Genomic DNA, 27482 nt, shown 5'->3' with positions numbered 1-27482 from the left:
GCGAGTCGCCTCTTGGCCTTGACTCGATTCTTCGGGTTTTTTCCCGATGTTCTTTTCAACTGAAACACACAATTTCACAGTGTTTCAGTACCATAACTTAACATACATTCAAAAATAAATTTAACTTCACTTTTACCTAGCTCTAATGTGCTAAACTTGGCGTTCTTTAAATTTTGTGTTTCGGGGTTACTATTCACTATACTATTCAAGTCAAATTGTTGACTTTCTAAGGCTTAATAGGTATGGGAATTCCAACTTCACCCACATACCACATTTTAGTCACTAAATTTATTGGTTTTGGTTGTTTACTCAAATTCTAAGTCTTTTAGGCAAATTTGATAAATTTTCAGTTTTGGTGTCTAAGGTTGCACTGTTCCATTGGTCACTTTACTGTTGGAATTTGACAAAACTTTCTTCATAGAAAATGTTCCCTATTGTCTTTAGTTTATTCTCCTTTTTGAATCACTCCAATTGGAGTTTTGTAGCTCAAGTTATAGCCATTTGAACTATGGCTGCCGGATTGGATTCAACTCAAATTTTCTGGGCAATTTTTGGTGCTGGCAGTTTTAGGTCACCAACTTGGGGTGGCCAAATGACTTAGTTAATGTCATAATTTGGGTTTGTGCTCTTCATGAAAGTTTTAGGTCTATATCTCATCTAACTACTGGTAAAATTTTAGGTCATTTAGACCTGCCTAGCTCATGTTATGGCCAAATGAACAAACACTATTTATTTGGTCAGTTTGTACAAGGCAGACTGAGATTTTCCAAGTTTGGTCAGTTTTTTCACTAGGTTTTGGTCACTTTTTGGGCATGGTTCCTAAATAAAAATTGTGTCATTTAGTGTCTATTTTCATTCCCAATTGGTCTCATACCAATTGGACTTGTAAATTTTCATTTTTGGTCCCTCAAAGGTAACTTGGTCATGTTGCCAGCAGCATGACCACACTCAATCTGAATTTGCTTTTGATTCAAACACTCCTAACACACCTCATTAGGTCACAATTGATCATTTCCCACTTCAAACTAGATCAAAGACATCATTTACAAGTTTCTCACATTTTTGTCTCTAAACCCTAATGTCCAAAACCCTAATTTACAGTAATTGTTGCATTTAACCAATTCAATGCTTTTAACTAGAATCACTCATCTAATTGAGGTTCATATACTCATTCAAATCCATCAAACCATGCGAATCACACTCCCCATCATGCTGGCCGAAATTTCAGTTTAGTCCTCCACACATATTTTATTTTATTTCATTAGTTTCTAAGTTCATTTAAGTAACTAAACATGCATTTAAAGTAGAAAATTGAAAGTTAGCATACTAACCTTTCTTAGAACTTCAATTCCTTCAAATCTCTATTTTTTGTATTTCTTTCCTCTTTCAATCTTCTTCTCAAGTGATTAAAACAAGCTCTAATAAGGTTTTTATGGAAGCTATTAAAGTTTAGTGAAGAATTTTAAGCTTGAGTGCAAAGCTTTAATGGAGGTGTAACAATGGAGAGGGAGAGAGAGATGGGAGACGGCAACATGTGAGGAAGATGACTTTTTGTCTTTTTTTTTTTTTTTCTTTCTTCTTTTATGTATTTTGTCTTATGGAAGACTCAAAAATCCATTTAATTAAATTTATTAATTATAGGATTTATGACATCATGCATGATGTCATGCATGATGTCACCTCCCTTCACTTTTTCATTTTCTCTTTTTTTTTTTTTTTCCTATTAGTTCTTTAATTTAATTCTCGATTCCGGAATTTTCTTTTCTCCGATTTTATTTGACAGTTAGGTCAGGAGTCAGCTTTCGGGGTCAATTGACCAAATTGACCCTCGCCGGTTCAACCCGGTTTACAAATAATTTAATATTTCTTCCGGCTTCCTGAGCTAATTATTTGACTGGTTTAAAAAATCTTTTTCGTGATTTTTTCTTTTCCACTGTGTTCGTAATAGTCCTAAGGACCGCGGTGTCACATTTTACGGTTCGAAATTTGAGTTTAAATCTACTTCGCAGTCTTTCCCGAGAAGGTCACCCATCGCTGTGACTCTCGGCTCGTTTAACTTCTTATATTCTGTTCTTCTTATTTATACTTAACTAATTGACAATTACTAATTATTTGTGTTTATGGCTTCTCTAGTTGTCTTAAGTGTGGTTCTAATCCCCTTAATTATCCAGACCGGCACCGGTCACCGGAACAGTGAAATATACCAGGCTATGCAAACGAGGGTGTTACAATTCTCCCCCCTTACAATAAATTTCATCTCGAAATTTTACCTGGTGTCAATCTCTGAACAGCTGTGGGTGCTGTCTCCTCATGTCCTCCTCTCGTTCCCAAGTAGCCTCCTGGCTCGAATGATGGTTCCACAGCACTTTTACTAACGGTATCTGCTTGTTTCGTAGCTGCTTCACCTCATAAGCCAGAATCTCTATGGGTTCTTCTTCATATATGAGGTCTGTATTCACTTCAATTTCCTTTACTGGTAGTACATGAGATGGGTCTGATCGATACCTCCTCAACATAGACACATGGAAGACATTATGTATCTTCTCCAACTCTGGAGGTAGTGCCAAACGATAAGCTAAAGGACCCACTCTTTCCAGAACCTCATATGGCCCAATGAAACGAGGACTCAGTTTCCCCTTTCTGCCGAATCTCATAATTCTCTTTCAAGGGGAAACCTTGAGGAATTCTTTCTCACCCACTGCATACTTAATATCCCTTCTCTTCAGATCAATGTAGGACTTCTGACGGTCTGATGCAGTCTTAAGTCAATCTCTGATCACCCTAATCTTCTCTTCAGTCTGCTGAACAATTTCGGGTCCAATCATCTTTCTTTCACCCATGTCATCCCAACACAATGGGGTTCTACATTTTCTGCCATACAAAGCTTCATATGGAGGCATCCCAATGCTTGATTGGTAGCTATTGTTGTAAGCAAACTCAATCAAAGGCAAGTGTGTGTCCCAACTGCCCTCAAATTCAATCACACAAGCCCGTAGCATGTCCTTCAAGATTTGAATTATCCTCTCAGATTTGCCATCTGTCTGTGGGTGGAATGCAGTACTGAAGTTCAATCTAGTTCCTAGGGCTCTCTGAAGATTACCCCAAAATCTAGAAGTGAACCTAGGATCTCTGTCTGATACGATAGATACTGGCACTCCATGTAGTCTCACAATTTCATCAATGTACAACCTGGCCAATTTTTCTAAACTGTATTCCATCCGAACTGGAAGAAAATGAACAAACTTGATCAGTTTGTCAACAATAACTCATACTGCATCATGACTCTTCTGTGTCCTCAAAAGTCCCATCACAAAATCCATCGTTATTCTTTCCCATTTTCATTCTGGTACTGGTAGTGGATGTAACAACCCAGCGGGTACTTGATGCTCTGCCTTCACTTGCTGACAAGTTAGGCATTTGGATACAAACTCTGCCACATCCCTTTTCATACCCATCCACCAGTAATGCTCCTTTAGCCCTCTATACATTTTTGTGCCACCAGGGTGCATGGCAAAAGGAGACTCATGTGCTTCCTTCAAAATGATCTTCCTCAATTCAACATCATTAGGAACACACATTCTGCCCTGGTGTAGCAGTAGACCATCATCTCTGATTGAGAATTCTGGTTTCTTGCCCTGCCGGACTTCTTCCAACAGCTTCTGATACTTCTGATCATTCTGAGCAGCCATTCTAATCTGATCAATCAACACTGGCTGTACATGCCATGCAACTGCTGTCTGCCCATCATCATTAATCTCTAAGCTGGCATGCAATGATCTTAACTCATGTACCATAGACAAAGTAGTAACCTGTAGACTCGCCATAATCTTGCGACTTAAGGCGTCAGCCACAACATTAGCTTTCCTTGGCTGATAGTCTATCAGACAATCATAGTCTTTTATCAACTCTAACCATCTCCTCTGTCTCAAATTCAGCTCTTTCTGGGTACCCAAATACTTCAAACTCTTATGATCTGTATAGATGTAGCACTTTTCCCCATACAAATAGTGTCTCCAGATCTTAAGAGCAAACACTATAGCTGCAAGCTCCAAATCATGTGTCGGATAATTCCTCTCATGCGGTTTTAGCTGGCGTGATGCATAGGTAATGACATTTCGATCTTGCATCAATACACAGCCTAACCCATTGTGAGAAGCATCACTATATTCTGTGTATTCTTTACCCGGAGTAGGTAAAGTAAGGACTGGAGCTTCAGTCAAACATTTCTTCAATTCATCAAAACTCTGTTGGCATTTATTCGTCCACTGAAATTTCACATCTTTTCTAAGCAGCTTGGTCAATGGAGATGCCAACATGGAGAATCCCTTCACAAATTGATGGTAGTATCCAGCTAAACCCAGAAAACTACGAATCTCTGTGACATTTCTGGGTGGTCTCCAATTAAGGACAGCTTCAATCTTACTTGGATCTACCTTGATACCCTCTTTTGATACTACATGCCCCAAGAAAGATATTTTTTTCAGCCAAAATTCACATTTCGACAATTTGGCGTATAGCTGTTTCTCTCTCAAAGTCTGCAGTACAATCCGCAGATGTCTATCATGCTCATTTGCACTCCTCGAATAGACCAATATATCATTAATAAATACCACAACAAACTGGTCGAGGTATGGTCTGAAGATAGTGTTCATCAGATCCATAAAAGCAGCCGGAGCATTTGTTAACCCGAATGGCATAACTAAGAACTCATAATGGCCATAGCGGGTTCTGAAGGCAGTTTTAGGAATACTCTGCTCTTGTACTTTCAGCTAATAATAACCTTATCTCAGGTCAATTTTGGAGAACACAGCTGCACCTCTCAACTGATCAAACAAGTCATCAATGCGGGGCAATGGGTATCTGTTCTTTATTGTTACCTTATTCAACTGCCGATAATCAATACATAAACGGAGAGTGCCATCCTTCTTCTTTACAAACAACACCGACGCTCCCCAAGGTGACACACTAGGGCGGATAAAGCACTTGTCAAGCAGCTCTTGCAACTGCACTTTCAACTCTTTCAATTCTGCTGGTGCCATTCTATATAGCGTTATGGAGATTGGGTCCACACCAGGTATAATATCAATCTCGAACTGCACCTCTCTTTCTGGAGGTAATCCTGACAATTCATCAGAAAACACATCCGGAAAGTCACATACAGTAGGGATGTCTCTCAATGCTGGACTCCCCACTTGGGTGTCTATCACATGTGCCAATATGCTTCACACTCCTTTCTGATCATTCTTCTGGCAAGTGCAGCCGAAATGATGTTTGATGGCAGTAAATGCCTCTCCCCATATATTACCACATCACCGTATAGAGGGAGACCAAAAGTGACTGTCTTCAATCTACAGTCAATCATGGCGTGATGCCTGGCTAACTAATCCATGCCCAAGATAATATCATAATCTCTGAAGGGCATTTTAATCAAATATGACGAGAAAACATGTTCTTGGATCACCAAAGGACAGTCTTTATAGATTTTGTTGACCTGGACCACTTGTCCTAACGGACTAGTTACTAGCACTTCAAAACCCATTTGGACACATGGAACAACAAGTGAACTGACTATGCTAGCACTAACATATAAATGGGTTGAACCCGGATCAAACAACACAAATACATCTTGATCAGAGATAGAGAATGTATCGGCCACCACATCAGAAGTCTCAGCCTCTTCTCGCTGTCTCATTGTGTAGACTCTGGCTCAAGCACTTCCTTGTGCTGACTGACTAATAGTGCCTCGATCGCCGGGCGGTGCCTCTACCGCTTAACCGATCGTGAACCTCTGGGAGCAGGACTCTGAATAGATCCCTCGGCAGTAGTAGGAGCTGGACCATATTTAGGAGCACTAGTGCAGTCTTTTGCTAAATGGCCCTTGCCTCCACAATTAAAACAGGCTCCAGTGGCCCAATAGCATTCTCCCATATGCATCTTGCCACAAGTCTCACAGGGGCGGGCAGAATATGAACCCCTGCTCGACTGCTGACCAGACTTGGGGGGTCTCTGTCCAGAAAATCTGCCCCTACCAAATCTTCCACCTCAACCCCTGCTGGGTTAACTAAATTTCTTCTTTTTCCCAGAAGTACCACCAGAACTCTGTTTAACTGATTTTTCCCCTTTGTCTTTCTCTGATCTTTCAACTTTTTCTAATTTTTCTTTTATTGGGGTCGCTTCTGATTCAATCCTTTCTAACTCGAGTGCTTGAGACATGAGTTCTGAAAAATTGTTGTGTCTGAATCCCACTACTTGCATTCTCAAACTGGGCTTTAAACCAATCTCAAATCTCTTGCATCTAGTCTTGCTGGTGGAAAGGAGACTCCCAGCATAATGACTTAAGAGGGAGAACTCTCTCTCATACTCTGCCACTGATCTATTCCCTTATTTCTAACTCAAAAATTATTGCAATTTCTTATCAACATATGCATCTAGGATGTATTTCTGTCTGAATTATCTGATGAAGTCATCCCAGGTCAGCACTGGTGGTTCAGCTAAGCTGTGGGGGATGTTCTTCCACCAATCATACGCATCCCCTTGCAGTAGCGACACAGAATACTCAAACTTCAATTCATCTTGGCAGTGCAGCTTCTTGAACACTCTATCCATTCTTTCAAGCCATTGCTCTGCCTCTAAAGGGTCCACTGTACCCTTAAATTCTGTAGCCCCATACTTCAGTAATTTATCATACTGTCTGGCTGGAGGCAATGGTTGTGTCACGGGTGTCTGGGTTGCAGCATTTGTGGGGCTGGTGCTACTGATCCACTAGCATTCTGTAGAGCTGGGGCTTCCCCTTGTGCCTCAGCTTCAACAGACTGCTCAACTGAGCGATCCCCTTCTTCCATTTCAGTCTGAAGTTAGGATATCTCCTGAATAAATAACACAAGGAGATTTCCCTCCGTTAGTTCATATTTATGATGTAATGCACTGTATATAACAAATATGGACATTGAGCAGTTGTACTTAACAAGGAAAAGACACAAAATTTTAAGTTAAAACATACTTCAAAAATTTGTTCTGATACCACTAAAACATGTCACGCCTTACCCCTCTGTAAGGCATAACATGATCCCGTAGAATACCTAATGAACTATCGAACTTCACCTACCGATAATTCATTAAGTACCCTACAAGGGATTTTAAAATAATTTTCTTACTTTTGTTAAGTGGTGAACATTTGCTAGTTGGTATCAAACATTTAATTTAAGTTGAAAGCTAGTTGAAATTTTTGACCCATTTTATTTTTTCGCAAATTTTATGAAAATTTTGATAGAGTTCTGTGTGTATTTTGAGAAAACAGTTTTTCAAATACCTGAAAAAAAGGCACTTCCAATAATTTTTCAACCACTGCTTCAAATTCATACTCAATCTCAACCAATTTCTCAACACATTTATCAACTTTCAAATTTCAAATCCACTATCCAATGATCATCAAAATACTAACAATCCATTTCATTCAAATTAAATAAAATAGTTCAATTCATATTTCATTAAAGATAATTTATATACACCATTGCAAAGAAAATTTACATCAAAAGAAATTCTACTAAATTTTATTACAAACTTTATACAAACTTTATACAAGCTGCTCAAGACGGAATTTACATGTCCATACATTTATGTGTAATACATACATCAAAAGAAATATTTACAGTCAGGGTATAAATTATACCCGATAACTTCAAGCTGATAGATCCTCAATCCTCAGCAGCTCAGTCTGCTGCTCCCCTAGTCTCTAAATCTGCGATAGCAATAACAGCCATCGCTGAGTATTAGGACTCAGTGGTGCACAACATACTAAAATAATCTTTATGTAGAATTTAAACCACATTTATTCAAAAATTGGACTGAACATGAATTATGAAATTTTTAATGCAAACAAGTTCATTTCGAAGCATCAAAACACATTTCACAAAACCCACAGTTATATCATGCCATTCGAAACAAATATAATCTCAATAGCCAGAGGCTAAGGAGAAATCACATCACAAGGCTAGCTAGCTCAAATATATGGATATCCATTCAAGTTTCTCTTCTACTAGCACACCTCAACACTTCATCTAGAGAAGGAATCAAAATTCGAAACTGATTACCCCCACTAGTCATGCTAGTGAGGTGTTCAAATATATGGTCATGACACTGTGGTTTCAAAACTTATCTTAACAATTTGCTAAACATTGTCATTTCAAACATACACAATAACTTTCAACAATTTAGATCAAAGCATCATAAATAATGTCACAATTCACTTTTTCAAATTATTTAAAACAATAATTTACAGAAATTATACGTTGTGCATAAACCTCAAGCGAGTCGCCTCTTGGCCTTGGCTCGATTCTTCGGGTTCTTTCCCGGTGTTCTTTTCAACTGAAACACACAATTTCACAGTGTTTCAGTACCATAACTTAACATACATCCAAAAATAAATTTAACTTCACTTTTACCTAGCTCTAATGTGCTAAACTTGGCGTTCTTTAAATTTTGTGTTTCGGGGTTATTATTCACTACACTATTCAAGTCAAATTATTGACTTTCTAAGGCTTAATAGGTATGGGAATTCCAACTTCACCCACATACCACATTTTAGTCACTAAATTTGTTGGTTTTGGTTGTTTACTCAAATTCTAAGTCTTTTAGGCAAATTTGATAAATTTTCAGTTTTGGTGTCTAAGGTTGCACTGTTCCATTGATCACTTTATTGTTAGAATTTGGCAAAACTTTCTTTATAGAAAATGTTCCCTATTGTCTTTAGTTTATTCTCCTTTTTGAATTACTCCAATTGGAGTTTTGTAGCTCAAGTTATAGCCATTTGAACTATGGCTGCCAGATTGGATTAAATCTAGATTTTCTGAGCAATTTTTGGTGCTGGCAGTTTTAGGTTACCAACTTGGGGTAGCCAAATGACTTGGTTAATGGCATAATTTGGGTTTGTGTTCTTCATGAAAGTTTTAGGTCTATATCTCATCTAACTACTGGTAAAATTTTAGGTCATTTAGACTTGCCTAGCTCAAGTTATGGCCATTTGGTCAGTTTGTACAGGATAGACTGAGATTTTCCAAGTTTGGTTAGTTTGTTCATTAGGTTTTGGTCACTTTTTGGGCATTGTTCCTAAATGAAAATTGTGTCATTTAGTGTCTATTTTTATTCCCAATTGGTCTCATACCAATTGGACTTGTAAATTTTCATTTTTGGTCCCTCAAATGTAGCAGCATGACCACACTCAATCCGAATGTACTTTTGATTCAAACACTCCTAACACACCTCATTAGGTCACAATTGACCATTTTCCACTTCAAACTAGATCAAAGACATCATTTACAAGTTTCTCACATTTTTGTCTCTAAACCCTAATGTCCAAAACCCTAATTTACACTGATTGTTGTATTTAACCAATTCAATGCTTTTAACTATAATCACTCATCTAATTGAGGTTCATATGCTCATTCAAATCCATCAAACCATGCAAATCACACTCCCCATCATGCTGGCCGAAATTTCAGTTTAGTCCTCCACACATATTTTTATTTCTAAGTTCATTTAAGTAACTAAACATGCATTTAAAGTAGAAAATTGAAAGTTAGCATACTAACCTTTCTTAGAATTTCAATTCCTTCAAATCTCTATCTTTTGTATTTCTTTCCTCTTTCAATCTTCTTCTCAAGTGACTAAAGCAAGCTCTAATGAGGTTTTTATGGAAGCTATTAAGGTTTAGTGAAGAATTTTATGCTTGAGTGTAAGCTTTAATGGAAGTGTAACAATGGAGAGGGAGAGAGAGATGGGAGGCGGCAACATGTGAGGAAGATGACTTTTTGTCTCTTTTTTTTTTTTTTTTTTTTTTTTTCCTTTCTTCTTTTATGTATTTTGTCTTATGGAAGACTCAAAAATCCATTTAATTAAATTTATTAATTATAGGATTTATGGCATCATGCATGATGTCATGCACGATGTCACCTCCCTTCACTTTTTTATTTTCTCTTTTTTTTTTTCTATTAGTTCTTTAATTTAATTCTCGATTTCGGAATTTTCTTTTCTCCGATTTTATTTGACAGTTAGGTCAGGAGTCAGTTTTCGGGGTCAATTGACCAAATTGTCCCTCGCCGTTTAAACCCGATTTGTAAATAATTCAATATTTCTTCCGACTCCCTGATCTAATTATTTGACTGGCTAAAAAATTCTTTTTCGTGATTTTCTCTTTTCCACTGTGTTCGTAATGGTCCTAAGGACTGCGGCGTCACATTTTACGGTTCGAAATTTGAGTTTAAATCGACTTCGCAGTCATTCCCGAGAAGGTCACCCATCGCTGTGACTCTCGGCTCGTTTAACTTCTTATGTTCTGTTCTTCTTATTTATATTTAACTAATTGACAATTACTAATTATTTGTGTTTATGGCTTCTCTAGTTGTCTTAAGTGTGGTTCTAATCCCCTTAATTATTCGGACCGGCACCGGTCACCGGAACAGTGAAATATACCAGGCTATACAAACGGGGGGGTTACATGCAACATCAGGATGAGTTACTGTAAGATAGTTTAACTTACCTACTAACTTCCTATACTTTTCTGGATCTTCAAACAATTTACCATCGTCTGGTAAAAGTTGCAAATTTGGGTTCATTGGTGCATTATAAGGCTTAGCATCTAATTTCTCGGTTTCTGCTAGTAGATCAAGAACATACTTCTGTTGAGACATAAAGATACCTTTCTTACTTCTCATAACTTCAATACCTAAAAAATACTTAAGTAAGCCCAAGTCTTTTGTTTGAAATTAAGTCTGAAGAAAGTGTTTAAGGGATAAAATACCGATAGAGTCATTCCCAGTGATAGCAATATTATCAACATACACTACTAGTAGAATTAGGCCAGCCTTCGACTGCCTATAGAACATTGAATGATTGCCCTTACTTTTTTCGCATTTCAAAATCTTGTACTACTTCACTGAATTTCCTAGGCAACCCCAAAATAAAGTCCATAGACAAATCAACCCATGGTTCACTTGGTACAGGCAAAGGTGTATATAGGCCTTGAGGTAAGACCTTAGACTTTGCTTTCTTATATGTGATACACCTAGAACACACTCTCTCCATATCTTTCTTCATATGAGGCCAAAAGAAGTGTTCTCTCAATGTATCCAAAGTCTTAGTAACCCCAAAATATCCCATGAGACCGCTACTATGTGACTCACGCATAAGTAACTCTCTCATAGAGCAATTAGGCACACATAATTTATTCTCACGAAATAAAACCCATCATGCCTATAAAACTTTTGAAAAGTAGTTTTCTCACATGCATCATAAACAACAGCAAAATCGGAATCCTTAGCATACAAGTCTTTCACATACTCAAAACCTAATAATTTAGCATTAAGAGTAGAGATAAGAGCATACCTACATGACAATGCATCAGCAACTATATTTTCCTTACCTTGCTTATACTGGATAACATAAGGAAAAGTCTCAATAAATTCTACCCATTTGGTATGCCTACAGTTGAGCTTGTTTTGCCCCTTCAAGTGTTTCAATGACTCAATGATCAGAATGAATCATGAACTCCTTTGGCCACAAGTAATGCTGCCATGTCTCCAATGCTCGCACCAAGGCATAAAGCTCTTTGTCATACGTTGAGTAGTTCAATGCTGCACCATTTAGTTTTTCACTAAAATATGCAATAGGATATCTCTCTTGCATCAAAATAGCGCCTATACCAATCCCAGAAGTATCACATTCTATTTCAAATATTTTAGTGAAATCAGGAAGACTCAGTAATGGGGCAGAACATAACTTATCTTTAATTAAGTTAAAAGCACGATTTGTTCCTTACCTCATGTAAAGCCAACATTCTTTTTAACAATCTCCGTCAAAGGTGCAGCTAAAGTACTGAAATCCTTAACAAACCTTCCATAAAAACTAGCTAAACCATGTAAATTATGTACCTCAGTAACAGATGTAGTAATCGGCTAGTCATGGATAGCTTTCACCTTCTCTTCATCCACCTCAATACTTTTGGCACTAATCACATAACCCAAAAACACAACTCTTTCTATGCAAAAAGTACACTTTTTAAGATTAGCATACAATTTCTCTTTTCTAAGCACTTCAAACACACACACCTCAAATGACGCATATGTACTTCCATTTTTTTACTGTACACTAATATATCATCAAAGTATACTACTACAAACTTACCAATGAATGCACGCAAAACATGGTTCATTAATCTCATGAATGTACTAGGTGCATTAGTCAATCCAAAAGGCATAACTAACCACTCATATAAATCATATTTTGTTTTGAAAGTTGTTTTCCACTCATCTCCTACTTTTATCCTAATTTGGTGGCATCCACTTTTCAAATCAATTTTCGAAAAGACACAAGCACCATGCAATTCATCTAACATGTTATCTAGCTTAGGAATGGGATATCTATATTTTACCGTAATCTTATTGATAGCTCAATAGTCAACACACATCCTCCAAGAACCATCCTTCTTAAGCACTAATAGCACCGAAACTACACATGGACTCATGCTTTCTCTCACATACCCTTTTGCCAATAACTCCTCAATTTGCCTCTGAAGTTCCTTTGTGTCCTTAGGATTACTTCTGTAAGTTGGTCGATTAGGAATTACTACTCCAGGAACAAAATCAATTTGATGTTTAATCCCTCTAATAGGTGGCAACTCATTAGGCATATCCTCAGGAAAGACATCTTCAAACTCTTGTAAAAGATAAACAGCAGAACTAGGCAAAGAACTATTAAGGTCAACAAGATTCAAATAAGCCTCCTTGTACACAAGTACAATCATTGGCTTTTTAGCAAAAAATGCACTCTTAACATCTCTTTCTTTTGCAAATAAGCTCATTTTTCTCTCTTTGCTCTCCTTTTGCACTGGATTCACTCTCTTTCCAATCTCACTCAATGACTTTTCACTCCTTTATTTTTCTCTTTATTTTTACTCTCAATCACTCTCTTCTCCTCATTAGAACTCTCGGCCTCTCCTTTTTCTACACTTTTACTCTCAGCCTCACTAGTGTTTTCCTTCTCAATTGATCTCCTCAACTTCACTTGATCCTCATATACTTGTTTAGGAGTTAATGGAGCCAATGTTATCTTTCGGCCATCCTTTTCAAAAGAATACTGATTTCTGTAACCATCATGTATCACTCGCCTATCAAATTGCCATGGTCTACTAAGCAACAGATGACCCGCATGCATGGGCGCTACATCACATATAACCTCATCATGATATCTACCAATGGAAAAAACAACTAATGTTTGCTTAGTCACCTTAACTTCTCCACATTCATTCAACCATTGTAACTTGTATGGCCTAGGATGTTTCAAAGTAGGCAACTTCAATTTCTCAACCAATAGTGTACTAGCTACATTGGTACAACTACCTCGATCTATTATCATACTACATGCTTTATCCTTAATGCGGCATCTAGTATGAAATATATTTTCCCTTTGCTCCTCTTCACCAACCTCTCCCTTCACTTGTATGTTCAATGCTCTCCTAGTGACTAATGCACTCCCTTCTACAGCATACTCCACATCAGTAGCATCTTCTAATGGAGGCATATAATCACTATCTTCATCACTCTCAATCTCTATATCTCCATTATCTCTTAAGATCATTGCCTTTTTATTGGGGCATTGTGAAGCAATATGACCTGTCCTCAAACATCTAAAACACTTTATATCCCTATTTCTTTGAGATTGGGAAGAGTTCATACCTTTATCTTTGTTATCCCCATGATGCTTACTCTTACTTTCTTCATGTTTAGGCTTAGAAACAGCCTTATCCTCCTTCTTAGGCCAATTCGATTTTCATGAGCTCTTAGGAACTGAACTTGTGTTACTCCTATACCTCGACATCCCTTTCCTCCTAAGCTGCTTTTCAATTTTCATGGCCATATGCACCATGTCCTCTAGCTCCACATAATGCTGCAACTCAACTAAATCAGCTATTTCTTTATTCAAACCACCTAAGAATCGAGCCATTGTGACTTCTCTGTCCTCCTCAACATTTGCCTGAATCATAGCCATCTCCATCTCCTTATGGTATTCTTCCACACTCTTTGTCCCTTGTGTGAGTCTCTGCAGCCTCTGATGCAATTCTCTATAATAATGGTTAGGGACAAATCTTCTTCTCATGATAGCTTTCATCTCATCCCATGTATCAATAGACCTCTCTCTATTTCTTCTCCTGCTTAAAATCATTTGATCCCACCATGCAAGAGCAACTCAACTCAACTCAACTCAACTAAGCCTTTATCCCAAAAATTTGAGGTCAGCTATGTGGATTCTCTTTCTCCACTCTAAACGATTTTGGATTAAATCCTCAGAAATGTGTAATGTTTCTAGGTCATATTGTACTACTCTCCTCCAAGTCAGTTTAGGTCTACCCCTTCTTTTCTTTCTATCCTCTACCCTATATGCTCTACTTGTCTAATTGGAACCTCCGTATATCTACGCTTCACATGACCAAACCACCTTAATCTCCATTCTCTCAACTTATCCTCAATTAATACCACTTCTACCATACAAGAGCATAGTCGGTAAATTCAACAGCAGCAAGTTTCACCTTTTTTTCTTCTGAATAGTTGTGACAATCAAAGACTAGCTCAACTTTGCGTTCCCACTCAAGGTAAACATCTGGATCATTCTTCCCTTGGAAAGATGGAATTTTCATTTTAATGCTCCCAATGTTTCGATCAACACCATCTCTACCCCTGTCATCTCTCCTCGACCTTCTTTCATGCCTTTCTCTCCTCTGATAAAATCTGTCCTCATTTGTGATTGAAGTCCGATCATCATTATTCTCATCTTCCTCATCCTTCTCATATTCGAGCTCTTCAGGGGGAGGGTTATTGTTGTTGTGTCTAGCTTGTCTCCTAGCATTAGGCCTCTCCGTCTGCAAGTTACCTATAGTAGCTTCTTGCCTATTTAGTCTAGCCTCTTGCCTTTCCATTTGATTCTTCATGTCTCCAAGCATCAAAGTCAGTTGCTCATACTGTTGTTGAATAGCTTGCATTATGAAAAATTGATCTTATTTCTCTTCTTCATTATTTTTGTGTGACATAATTGGAAAACCTACAAAAGAATGTTAGCAAATATCCTCACAAACACTCCCTCACGTGTTTACCCTCAATCAATGTCACTCCACTGGTATCTCACACAATTTAGGCTTTTATCCTGTTTTGTGCACACACACTCTTGCCTTTTTCCACTATTTAATTTTCCTTTTAGCTCTTTAAGGAACTAACCAAATTCACTAAAAGTAACCAACTTGTAATATTCAACAAAATTGAAATTCAAGATAAGACTGAAGACACGAAATAAAAACAAGCAACAGAAAGACGAATACAAAGATAGAATGATAAAGGACTCTAGAATTCAAAGAAAATGGAATAAGATACTAAATTATTAGAAACTGAAACAAATGAAACAGTAAAGAAGCAAAAACCTAGGTAAAAATTTAATAATTTAGGGTGTGTAGTGAACCCTATTTGTGCCACACCAAATCTGCCTCATTTTTCTTTTTCTTTTTTTGCTGTTGCAATTCAATTTTTTTTTACTCCCGTGGGAGATCTGAAATTCTGCAAATTTTTTTTTTAGCGGCAGAACTGAAATTCTGCAGAAAAATATGTCCAGGTGCAGGAATTTCCAGATTAGTCATTTCTGATTTCTCCTAGCAATTTCCCTAAGTTGCATTTGGTTCTGAGTTTTGGTCAAAACATTAAAGTTGTAGTTCTAGGTCTTATGAAGATTTTGGTTTTTGAATCATTACATTTGCAGTTTTGTAGGCAAAATTATGTCATTTTTGCCATAACTGGTCAGGTACCCTGAAGTTTAGATTTTCAGGTTTCTAGGTTTTTCAGATCAACTTTGTAATCCCAATTCAAGGGTCTTACCTTCAAAATTTAAGTAAGGTCTGTAAATCAAATTTGTAGGTCTATGTGTTAGCTTTCCAGATCATTTTGATTCATCTCATTTGTAGGTCTATGCAAATCAGAGTTATAGCTGAAGTAAAGAAGAGAGATAGAAAACAGAGAAGAAGAGAATCTGTTCCTGACAGTTACAGAAAGAAAGAGAGAAATTGAGAGCAAATAATTTAGTAACTTTCTTGATATTTCTAGAATTTTGAAAAGATTTTGGTTCTAGAGAAACAAGGATAGGAAAACATGAAGGAATAATAAAAATTCCAAGAATTTTAAGAAATAGGTGATATAGAACAAAGAGGAACAATGAACTGAGACTTATGAAAAGAGAGAACTAATTCTCAATAATTCAGAGTTACAGCTGAAGAAAAGAAAAGAGAGAAAACAGGGAAGAAGAGAATCTGTTCTTGACAGTTACAGAAAGAAAGAGAGAAATTGAGAGAAAATAATTTAGTAACTTTCTTGATATTTCTAGAATTTTGAAAAGATTTTGGTTCTCGAGATAGAAGGATAAGGAAAACATGAGGGAATAACAAAAATTCTTAGAATTTTAAGAAATAGGTGATATAGAACAAAGAGGAACAAGGAACTGGGACTTAGGAAAAGAGAGAACTAATTCTCAATAATTTTATTAATTTCAACAATAATTATAGTCCAAAGCTAATAATAGTAGAAATTCTAGATCCTATTTATAGAAATAGGAATTCCAATCACATTAGAATTTTAAAACCTTAATTCTTTCCCAATTAGAAATAAGATAAACTACCTAATAAGAATAAAATTCCTAAATAAAATACTAAACCTAATAAAATTCTTAAATAATAAAAACTCTAAATTTGCTAATTTTACTATAAACAGAACTCCTAACTTCTACATTCCCATATTGCTTTAATAGGTTTCTTCAAATGCTAGAAATGAGAAATTAAAGAAGGGAATAGAAGAAAAATCAGAAAGTAAGAGAAGAAGAAAGAATTTGATTCAAGATTCAAGAAAGAAAGAGGAAGAAGAAGAAGGTTCTGTAAAGACGGAAAAATGAAAATAAAGGTAAAGAAGGGATGAAATAGAGGGGAGAAAGGGAGGAAATTTCAAGGAGAGAAGGAAGAAGAAATAGAGGAAAGAAAGGGAAGAAATTTCAGGGAAAGAAGTAAGAAGAAATAGAAAGAGGAAGAAGAAAAAGAAGAAGAGCAGTTTCAAGAAAGATGAACCTGGAATTTAGGGCCTGCCATGCACCAAGCCATCAGTTCAACCCCCTTAGCAGATTCGAAACAATGCCCAATTGAAATCAAGCTATGATACCACTTGTTATGGGGTAGGTTTCTCAATTCCAGAGAAGAGCAGAAATTAGAGAGAAAGTGGAGAAAGAAAGAGAAAGAGAAATAGAAGGAGAAGGAATATAGAGAGAACGAGAACTTAGAGAGAAGAGAATAGAGAGAATTAGAGATGAAAATTGACTGTAGTCTCCATATTTCTTGGATAGTCCTCTGATACAACTCTTTTAGTTATTTATACAGCATCTATTCTACTAGCTAACTGTTCCGGCCTATTAAAACAGCTACTACAACTGCTATAACAGCTATAACACCTATTTGACTACTCCAACTACCTCATCTTGGTCCTCCCACTGCATCTTCTTATTCTACTTTCTTCACCATACAATAACAGCCCTTTATTCTCATTACTAGTCATAACAGCTCATGGGGATGCAGAAATTGAGGTAGAAAATTGATGCCACAAGAAAACATAGAATAATCCTGACCTGCTCCCATCAGATTAGTTTCTTCCACAAACCAACCCAAAACCACCCTTAAAACAGCTACTACAACTGCTATAACAGCTATAACACCTATTTGACTACTCCAACTACCTCATCTTGGTCCTCCCACTGCATCTTCTTATTCTACTTTCTTCACCATACAACAACAGCCCTTTATTCTCATTACTAGTCATAACAGCTCATGGGGATGCAGAAATTGAGGTAGAAAATTGATGCCACAAGAAAACATAGAATAATCCTGACCTGCTCCCATCAGATTAGTTTCTTCCACAAACCAACCCAAAACCACCCTTAAAACAGTCGTTATAGCGACCCAAGGAACACCAAAGTGCCACCAAGTAGTCACAGTGACAGGTACGATACCTAACAGTAGCTTCCACAACAGAAAACACAAAGCATCTACCAAAAGAAAAGCCCCAAAACCAAGACAACTCTCAAACAGTCAGGAAAATGCTTTCTAAGGACTGAAAGCAATAAAAGTGCCACTTTAAGAGAGTGCCAAAAGCCCCACAAACCCCAAATCTCTAAATCACCATTTGAATGTTACCAAACAACAATGAAGAAGCTGAAGCAAAGCCAAATAATCCTTGTGTGAGTGTTGACGGCCACAAACATGACCAAAAGCACCATTTAGGGAGCACTAACCAAACAGCAGCTCATTGGGTTGACTTATAGAGAGTGAGTAGATGCTGGGGATGAAGGCCGGAGGATGGGAAGATGTGTGGCGCATGGATTGGTCCTGGAAACATAAAGTGGCGTGTGTAGGCCACTTGCAGGCCTTCCGGTTACTGGAGTTGGGTGGATGGCACGTCAGCAGTCCCTCTTCTTGTTCAGGTAGGTGGTGAGGCAAGTAGTTCACCCTAGGTCTGTCACCTAAGGTGGCAGTAGGCAATGCAAAGAAATAGGGCAAAATAAAGCAAAAACAAGAAGGGAAGAAATTCTGGTATTACTATGGCAGCTCTGACAGTAGCTTCTCAACAAGGAAGCTTAAAGAACTGGTGAGAAAACCAACTAGAAACTGGAAAAAATCCATGAGAAACAAACCATGCTCTGATACCATGTTAAGAATTTAAGAACTAAAACAATAAGAAAGAAAGAAAGAAAGAAAGAAAGGGAAGAGAACCACAAATGACTACACCTTTATTATATTTTCTTTTATAAAATAGAAGATTACATATTTATATACAAATTTCCTATAATTACTCTATTTTTACTCTATTTAATTGGGAACGGCGAAGCATGGAAATAGTGGTGTCTGAAGTTTCCTCATTCTGAAACCGTTTTTGACATAGAAACAGTGGTACACAACAAAGAAACATGTTGGGGCCATGTTCGGAATATGCTATCGGTGGACACATGTTTCCTCTTAGGAAATGCATTTTAAAAAAAAGAACATGATTAGGTTAAAAACACAGGACAAAAGCCGCATCACGTCACACATAGAAGAAGAAGAAGAAGGCGATGACTCACCTGGGGGCACAAATCTCCTATAATTCTACTTAATTAGGAATTGCGAAGCATGTAAACGGCAGCATCTGAAGTTTCCCTGTTCTGGAAACGTTTTCGACACGGAAATGGCGGGACACAACAAAGAGATGTGTCAAGATCATGTCTGGAATATGCTATAGGTGCACACATGTTTCCTCTTAGGATATGCATTTCTTTAAAAAAAAAAATTGATTAAGTTAAAGATGCAGGAACAAAGTCACATCGTGTCGCACACATAAGGCGACGACGACTAACCTGGTGGCAACATCGGTGCAGGTGAGGTGATTTAGTTTTAATGAGGAGAGGGAGATATAGAAGAGAGAAGGGAGGTGCCATGTACCTTCTCTGTTTTTGATTGGTCCTCAGTTTGTTTCCTTTTTAATTTCTTTCCTTTTCTTATTCTTTTTATTTTCAAAACTTAATAAAGTATAATAGATTATAATAAAATAGCAAGTTCTAGAATAATTGTCCTATCTACTTATACTAATTTTAAATTTCTTTTTCAATAATAGAGCAAACTAAATTCAATAATACTATTAATATTAATAATAAAAATAAATGAAAATGCTAACAATGATAAGTTAAATATAAGTAAATTATCAATATTATAGATTTATTAGTTCTAAATTAATTCCATAAATTTTTTTTTATTTATGTATTATTTTTTCTATATTTACACATTTCCCTCACGTTTCCATTTCCTGTATTTTTGAAATTGCTATTTTCCTATGTCCGTTTTTGCATTTCCGGTGTCTGCATTTCAGTTTCTATGCTACATAGATTAGGAATATAAATCCTACCAATTTAGGAATATAAATCCTGCACCAAACAGGAATATAAATCCTACACTAAATAGGAATATGTAAAATCTACTAATTAGGATTATATAAAACATATTGACTTTCCATAACACTAAATAGTAATTTAACCCCTGAAAAGTAGAAATCTAAACTTTCTAGTTGTACTAGAAAATCTGAACTAATTATCTTAATTTCACAATTTACAATTAAATCAAAATAATTCCTAAATCTAATCTTCCTTGACTGCATCACTGTTGTTTTCTTGATCTAGGGTCTATGGAGAGAAGGTGGCTGAAATACCACTTGTTGGTACTAGATTTCAGTATCGTCGGCTTGGAATGTGTCGCATTCTAATGAATGTGCTGGAAAAGGTAACCTTCTGTATATGAGAGCGTGTAAGGTGTTATTCAGCTTATGCTTTTGCCTCAAACTTCAATATTGAATTTTGCTGAAATTTGAACCTTCTATGCTTAAATAGCCATTATATTGGCATGTAGGATTAAGATGACATTTTTGTTTTAGGCGAGTGTGCTAATTAATCTGATGATACTAAAATACCGGTTACAAAGCAATAGAAATGAATAAGTTTCCCAGGGACAAGGCCTTGTCTCTGGGAGGGATTGGGTTTATATTTAAAAAGAAAAAGACAAGTTCAAAAGATTATTATGTTTCCAATAGTTGATTTTTCTTTTGGGGAATAATTTTCTTACTGTGCTCTTTACCATTGTTCTTTCCTTCAGAAACTCAAGGAATTAGGAGTCCAGAGACTCATTTTGCCTGCTGTTTCTAGTGTGTTAAACACGTGGACTGGTTCATTTGGATTTTCAAAAATGACAGACTCTGAGAGATTACAATTTGTAGATTACACTTTCTTGGATTTCCAGGATACTGTAATGTGCCACAAGATATTAATAGCCTCTGCTGAATCACTGCCATCAAAAGGTCTATTTAGTATAACTTACGTTGGTTGACTGTAAATAAATTATTGGTGCTATCATACTAACTGTCAGACATGTTCTTGTAGTCCATCTTGCAGAAGTCCAATCTAGGCTACATGATGATGCCAGTGGAAGTGGTGATAATATTAATCTTGATGGATCTAGTGTTATCTCTGCCATAGTTCAAGCAGACCAAATTGAGGTTGGAATTGTCAAACAAGGACAAGTCAAGTATGTGTTGTCTCTCTCACTTACTTTATCTAGAAAATTGACAGAGGAAATAAAAGAAAAATAGAAACTATATACAATGATCTAATTTTTTTTCTCTTATGGAAAAAGTAATGGTAAATTTGTAGTTAACCTGAGAAAGGATTTGGAGGATGTGCCTCCTGTTGTCTCCACTTTTGTTCTTGATGATTTCTGAATCCTCTTGACTAATTCAATATTCTCGGATGTTTGCTAAAAAAAAATAAATGTAAAGAAAGTGCATTTTAAAGAGGAAGAGGCATTATACGCATACTTATTTATGAAACAGTTGCAGAAAAGACAGATGTTTGATAATTCATATTAAACATATAAACAATTAATAATGATTATCTGATGCTTTATTCCTTCAACAAGTTGTTAGAGTAATCTTAGTTCTACATGCTTTTTCATGTGACAGATTAATTCACTAGAATATTCTCCAATATGTGAAGACTGTTGAATCTAGGATTTACAATTTCTAACATTTTGGTCCATAACATACAAGAAATCAAAGAAAATTTATCCATTATTATTTACAGAAGTTATTCTTCTTAATCAAAGAAAACTAGCAGAAGCACATACAATTAGTTTTCCCTAATAATCTGTTGAAAGATAAACTCATTTAAATGAAAACATTCAACCTAAACTCTCAATTTACTTCTACAAAAAATCATTAGAAATTCACACCTATTTAAATGAGGCTTAGATGAAATGTTTGCCAGAAAAAAATAAGAAAAAAAAAAAAGAAAAACATTGCATTATTCATTTAATTTGTGCTCTCCAATGAAAGTTTGATACCCTTAAATCTTGGTGCTCGTAACTTCATTTTCCTTCTACCACATGACTTTAAATCCTTCCTGTCTGATTGGAATATGTATATCTATCTGCATTGCTTAGCAAATTGGTTTATTTTGTCTTGTCCTTTTATATCTTGTTCAGAATTTTGGTCCTTGAGTTTGCTTATAATGCTTGTAAGTACTGACAATTTCTATTTAACTAGTGTTGCTGGAAGCAATAGCTGTAGCGGTAGCGAAGGAACAGGGCCTATTCATCCAGTAACCCCGTTGATATATTCTTGTCTTGCATTTTTCTGCAACTCATTTAATCCCGGCTAATTTTTTATTTTTCTTTTCTCTTTCACTTGTTTTCATCAATAGGTGAACCCAGTTGACTTAGAATGTGAACCGTTTGCTGGTGAAATCAATCTAGAGTGCTCAGTTGAGGATTCCACTTTCAATAAGGAAAACAAAGACAATAGCAACAGTGCTTCAAACACTTTCAACATGGTAACAAAATATGATATTAATGGGGATTTGAAGTGCTACAGACGAAGGAGGATATCAGCATGTGGGAAATGAGTCTTGATTTTTGGTTGCATGACTACAAAATTGAATATGACCACATTCTAATGTTCCCTTTGGCGAGACACAAAAGAAGTGGCATCTGCCACGAATGAGGTGGGTCTAGTCCCTCAAATTTTGTTTAGCAAGCTAACAATAAATTCTTTAGTACAGAAGGTCAAAGCTCAGTTAAACTTCTTGTTTTTTCTAAAAGAAAAGAAAAAACATGGTACATGATTTGAAATGAAGTGACAAAAAATTTAAAATTTTGCAACAAACACATTCTTTCTATCTCATAGCTTACTGTTTTTCATTCAGAACAGTCCTTTTTTTTTTTTCGTCTTTTGTTTTGCAAAAATGAATTGTTATTATTCTTATTATTATACAAGAAGTGAGTTAGGATAGTTGAACTATTTTAGAAAACTATTGAGCATTATGTTCACGAGAGAAATTGTGCGGTAAGTGGCGGTTAGCAACCACAATGGCAAAAGAGGGAAAGAGAAAGAAGAGAGCGATGGGATAAAAAAGACAAACATAAAGACAGAACCATAAACGGTTTCAGCTCCGATTCGAGACCTGCCTGCCTAAAAATCAGAATTGAATCAAAATTTTATATGGTTTGTTTTTTGTTATTTAGGTTCCGGTTCAATACAGTTTTTGATTCTTTAGTTTCAATTTGGTTTGATATAATTATGGTATGGTTCTTGATTCTGAAAATAATTTTATGTAATTATTTTTATAAAAAGTATTTAAATTATATTTTAAATTTTAAAATAATTTTATTAATACATAATATATCATATAATATTTCTTTTCGTTATAAAATACATATATAATTTAGGGTAAGCATATTATACATATATAATTTAGAATAAGTATATTATAAAACATAATAATATAAGTACATCACATAATATAATTTTTAGTTATTTATTAATTATGTAATATTTAACTATAAGATATAAATATAATTATGAATTAGGCATATATATAGTATAATAGTGCAATATAATTATGAATTAGGCATATATATAGAGTATAATAGTGCACTTATAATTAAGAATTACAAGATAAATTAATGTATTTATAATTAAAATTATTAGAAAAAAATAAAGAAATAAAATATAATATTATTTTGTATTTACTTTGTAATTACACATATATATATATATATATATATATATATATATATATATATATATATATATATATATATATATATATATATATATAATTATATTAAGGTATATAATATATTTGAAAAAAAATAGAAATATATAAATTTAGTTTTTGGTTCAGTTTTGGTATAATTCTTATTGAAGAACTAAAATTGAATCAAAACATGAAAATAAGTTTAGTTTAATATAATTCTTCGATTCGGTTCAAAATTTTAAGAACCATGTAGAGACCTAACTGTAATGGTTACACTAGAGTTTTAGGCTAATATAGTTGAAATTAGAATAGAATGGGATTTAATTGATCCAACTTAAACATTAAGACAAAAATAACTTTTGGCCTTTTTAAACTTTATCCTATAAATAAATTTTTGGAATAAATTTAAAATCTATCCCTTAAGATAAATTTGATCTTTTTACTTAAATTAAAATTTTTTTTATTTAAGCTTAAATTAACATAATTTTTTTATAAACAAAAGTTAAAATAATTTTTAATAATAAGATAGTTTTTTTTTAATAACAAAAATCATTTAGCATTTTTAATAAAAATAATGAAAATGACCAACAAACCTAGAACATAAATAAAAATTAAGAATACCAACTTCAAATCAATCATTCATAAATCAAGAACACAAATATTCAAACTCAGTTTCCATAATGCCCAACAAGTAGAATTATCCCCTCAAAATATCTTGTAAGTGGAGTAAAAATCTGGAGAGTGTAGGTTCTCTATGAAGCTTCTATGAAGTTGCTTTGTCATACCTTACCCCTCTGTAAGGCATAATATGATCCTGTAGAATACCTAATGAACTACCGAACTCCACCTACCGATAACTCATTAAGTATCTTACAAGGGATTTTAAAACCATTTTCTTACATTCTGGAAGTGGTGGGCATTTTAGTAGAAATTAAAAATATTTAATTGAAGTTTCAAAACTAGTAAAAATTTTTATCTATTTTTATTTTTACGTAATTTTTGGAAAAATTTCAGTAGAGTGCTGTCTGTATTTTGAGAAAACAATTCTTCAAAAACTTATAAAAACACTTTTAATAATTGTTTTCACAACTCCCAACACCAAAACAACTCAAGTTAACACAATTCAATCAAAATTTGTCATCTCAAATACTTCATAAATTCATTCACATTGCATATAGTACTTAATTTACAAATACAGATCTTAATTTACAAAAAGAAAATCCAAATAACAATATTACAATTTACTGGGCAACTGTTCAACTCTACATTAATACATATGATATTATAATATTTACATCAAATAACTACAAGGGTATAAATAAATACCCGTACAAAAAGATCAGTGAATTCCTTATCAATTCAGCAGCTCACCCTGCTGCTTTTTCCTCGCTCTTATCTGCGACAACAAAATAAGCTATCGCTGAGTATAAAAATACTCAGTGATGCACAATAAAAAGTCGAAATGCAGTACTTAAAACTTTCATCAATAAATTACAATTTAAATATTTCACAATCACATTTCACAAATTATCAAAACTCATTATAGCATAATTTTGGTCAAATAATTTAATAAACACAATATTGCCAATTCATACACAACTTAAGCCATGACACAAAATTTCCGATCAATGCTGCGTTATATACCATGACAAAGCAATCTACAACCCCACTAATCGAAATCAATGAGGGAGGTGACTAGCTAGCTAATGAGTACTCATCCGATCTATAACCCCAGAGAGCGAGGAAAATAATCGATCTCAACCCCATAAATGCAGGAGGAATAATAAGGCACTGTCATGCTAAGTGTGAATTCGAAATCAATTTAAAGCAATTTGTTCAAATATTTCATGCAAATCACACTAAATTTCCAAAGTCACTTTTTCATTCACAAAGTGGCAACACAAAAATTTTTAAACTCATAATTAACACAAAAATTTCATAATGCGTACTAAATCAATATTTCAATGATAAAATGCTTAAATAAGGTTTATTGTGCACAAACCTGACGTGAGTCGCCTCTAGACCTTGACTCAGTCTCTTAGACCTTCCGGGTCTTTTTCAGCTGAAGCACGAAATTTATAGTGTCTCAGTATCTTTGCCTCACAATATTTTCAATAATTAATCCCAATATGCTTAAACTTACATTCTTGAAAATTTTCATGTTGAGGTTACTATTCATGGTACTATTCAAGTCAAAATATTAACTTTCTTATGCTTAAAAGGTATGGGGACTCCAATTATAGCATACCACATTTTGGTTACCAATTTTGTTGGTTTTGGTTGTTTTCTCAAAACTTAAGTCTTTTAGGCAAAATTGTCAATTTTCAATTTTGGTGTCCTGTTTTGCACTGTTCCATTGGTTATGTTGCTATTAGAATTTGGCTAAGTTTTCTTCATAGAAATTGTTCCTTATTGTCTTAACTTTATTTCCCTTTTTGAATCACTCCATTTTGAGTTTTGTAACTCAAGTTATAGCCATTTGAACATGGCTGCAGGATTGGTCTAACCCAGATTTTCTGGGCACCAAACCTGGTTCTGGCAGTTTTAGGTCACTAATTTTGAGTGGCTAAATGACTTGGTTAAGGGCATAATTTGGATTTGTGTTCTTCATGAAAGTTGTAGAGCTAGGTCTCGGCTTTTTACTGGTAAAATTGCAGGTCATTTGGACCTACCTAGCCCAAGTTATGGCCAAATGAATAAATACTGTTTATTTATTCATTTTTGTATAGGTCAGATTGCCTAATCCGGATTTGGCCAATTTGTTCACTATGCTATGGTCACTTTCTGGGCATGATTCCCAGATAAAATATGTCTGGTTTCATTCCCAATTGGTCTCATACCAATTAGGCGGGTAAATTTTCATTTTTGGTCCCTGAAATGGAACTTGGTTCTGCTGCCTGCAGAATGTCCATAACCAATCCGAATTTCCCTTTGATTCCAACACTTCTAACATACCACAATTGGTCATACATGACCATTTTTCAGCTCAAACAAGGTCAAACACACTATTTGACTAATTCTCAAAATTTTGTCTCCCAAACCCTAGGTCCAAAACCCTAACTCACTAATTTTGTTACATTTTACTAAATCAAAACATATAAACATAATTTCTCAACTCATTCAAGCTCATGTACACTTTTAACTCAATCAAACTCATGCAAATCATAGCCTCACATAGGTTGGCCGAATTTCCTTTTGGTCCTCCAAAGATGTTTTCTTTTGATTGTAAGTTAATTTTTAGGTTACTCAAACCACAAACACAACTAATAAACTAAAATTTTCAATTTAGATTGCTTACCTCACTTGAAGTTCCTCTTCCTCAATTCCTTCCTTTTCCTCTCTTCTTTTCTTACTCAAACTTCTTTTCAAGTGAAGTTAACAACGTTTAATGATGGTAAGTAAGTTTTCTATGGTGGGATTTATGGTTTATGAAGCTTGGGTGTGGTGCTCCAATGGAGTTTTGGGAGAGAGAGATGGGGCGGCAATATGAGGAAGAAGACAAAAAATTTTTTCTTTTATTTTGTTATTTTAATCTACTTTAATTCACAATTATCCAATAAAAATTTTAAATTTTTTTAATTATTAAGTTTATTGCATCATGCATGATGTCATGCATGATGTAATAAACTTTTTCACTTTTTTTTTCTTTTTCCTTTTTCATTTATTTTTCTTTAGTTCTTTAATTTAATTCTTGATTCCAAAATTTTCTTTTCTCCGATTTTATTTGACAGTCAGGTCAGGAGTCAGCTCTAGGGGTCAATTGACCAAATTGCCCCTTGCCAGTTCGATCCAGTTTGCAAATAATTTAA

The 27482-nt window shown here is 35.1% G+C and overlaps 1 protein-coding gene across 2 annotated transcripts in view; it reads left to right on the top strand.

Moving 5' to 3' along the window:
* Window positions 1-22799, top strand: part of LOC110637245 (uncharacterized) — a 41396-nt gene extending 18597 nt beyond the window's left edge. Inside the window, exons 7-11 of one of the 2 annotated variants that reach the window (XM_021787256.2) lie at window positions 20269-20368; window positions 20738-20939; window positions 21022-21166; window positions 22182-22236; window positions 22339-22799. In XM_021787256.2, coding sequence (XP_021642948.2) covers window positions 20269-20368; window positions 20738-20939; window positions 21022-21166; window positions 22182-22236; window positions 22339-22539 — 703 coding nt within the window. In that variant the 3' untranslated portion in view covers window positions 22540-22799. Of the gene's footprint in view, window positions 1-20268; window positions 20369-20737; window positions 20940-21021; window positions 21167-22181; window positions 22237-22338 lie in introns of those variants that run through there. The other variant, XR_009142130.1, reaches the window with a different exon arrangement.
* The last annotated feature ends 4683 nt before the right edge of the window (window positions 22800-27482 follow it).

Source organism: Hevea brasiliensis, chromosome 12 (genome assembly GCF_030052815.1).
Source record: "Hevea brasiliensis isolate MT/VB/25A 57/8 chromosome 12, ASM3005281v1, whole genome shotgun sequence".
Classification (NCBI taxonomy): domain Eukaryota; kingdom Viridiplantae; phylum Streptophyta; class Magnoliopsida; order Malpighiales; family Euphorbiaceae; genus Hevea; species Hevea brasiliensis.
The sequence above is the reverse complement of the archived record's forward strand: the minus strand, read 5'-3'. Positions and strand labels throughout refer to the sequence as shown.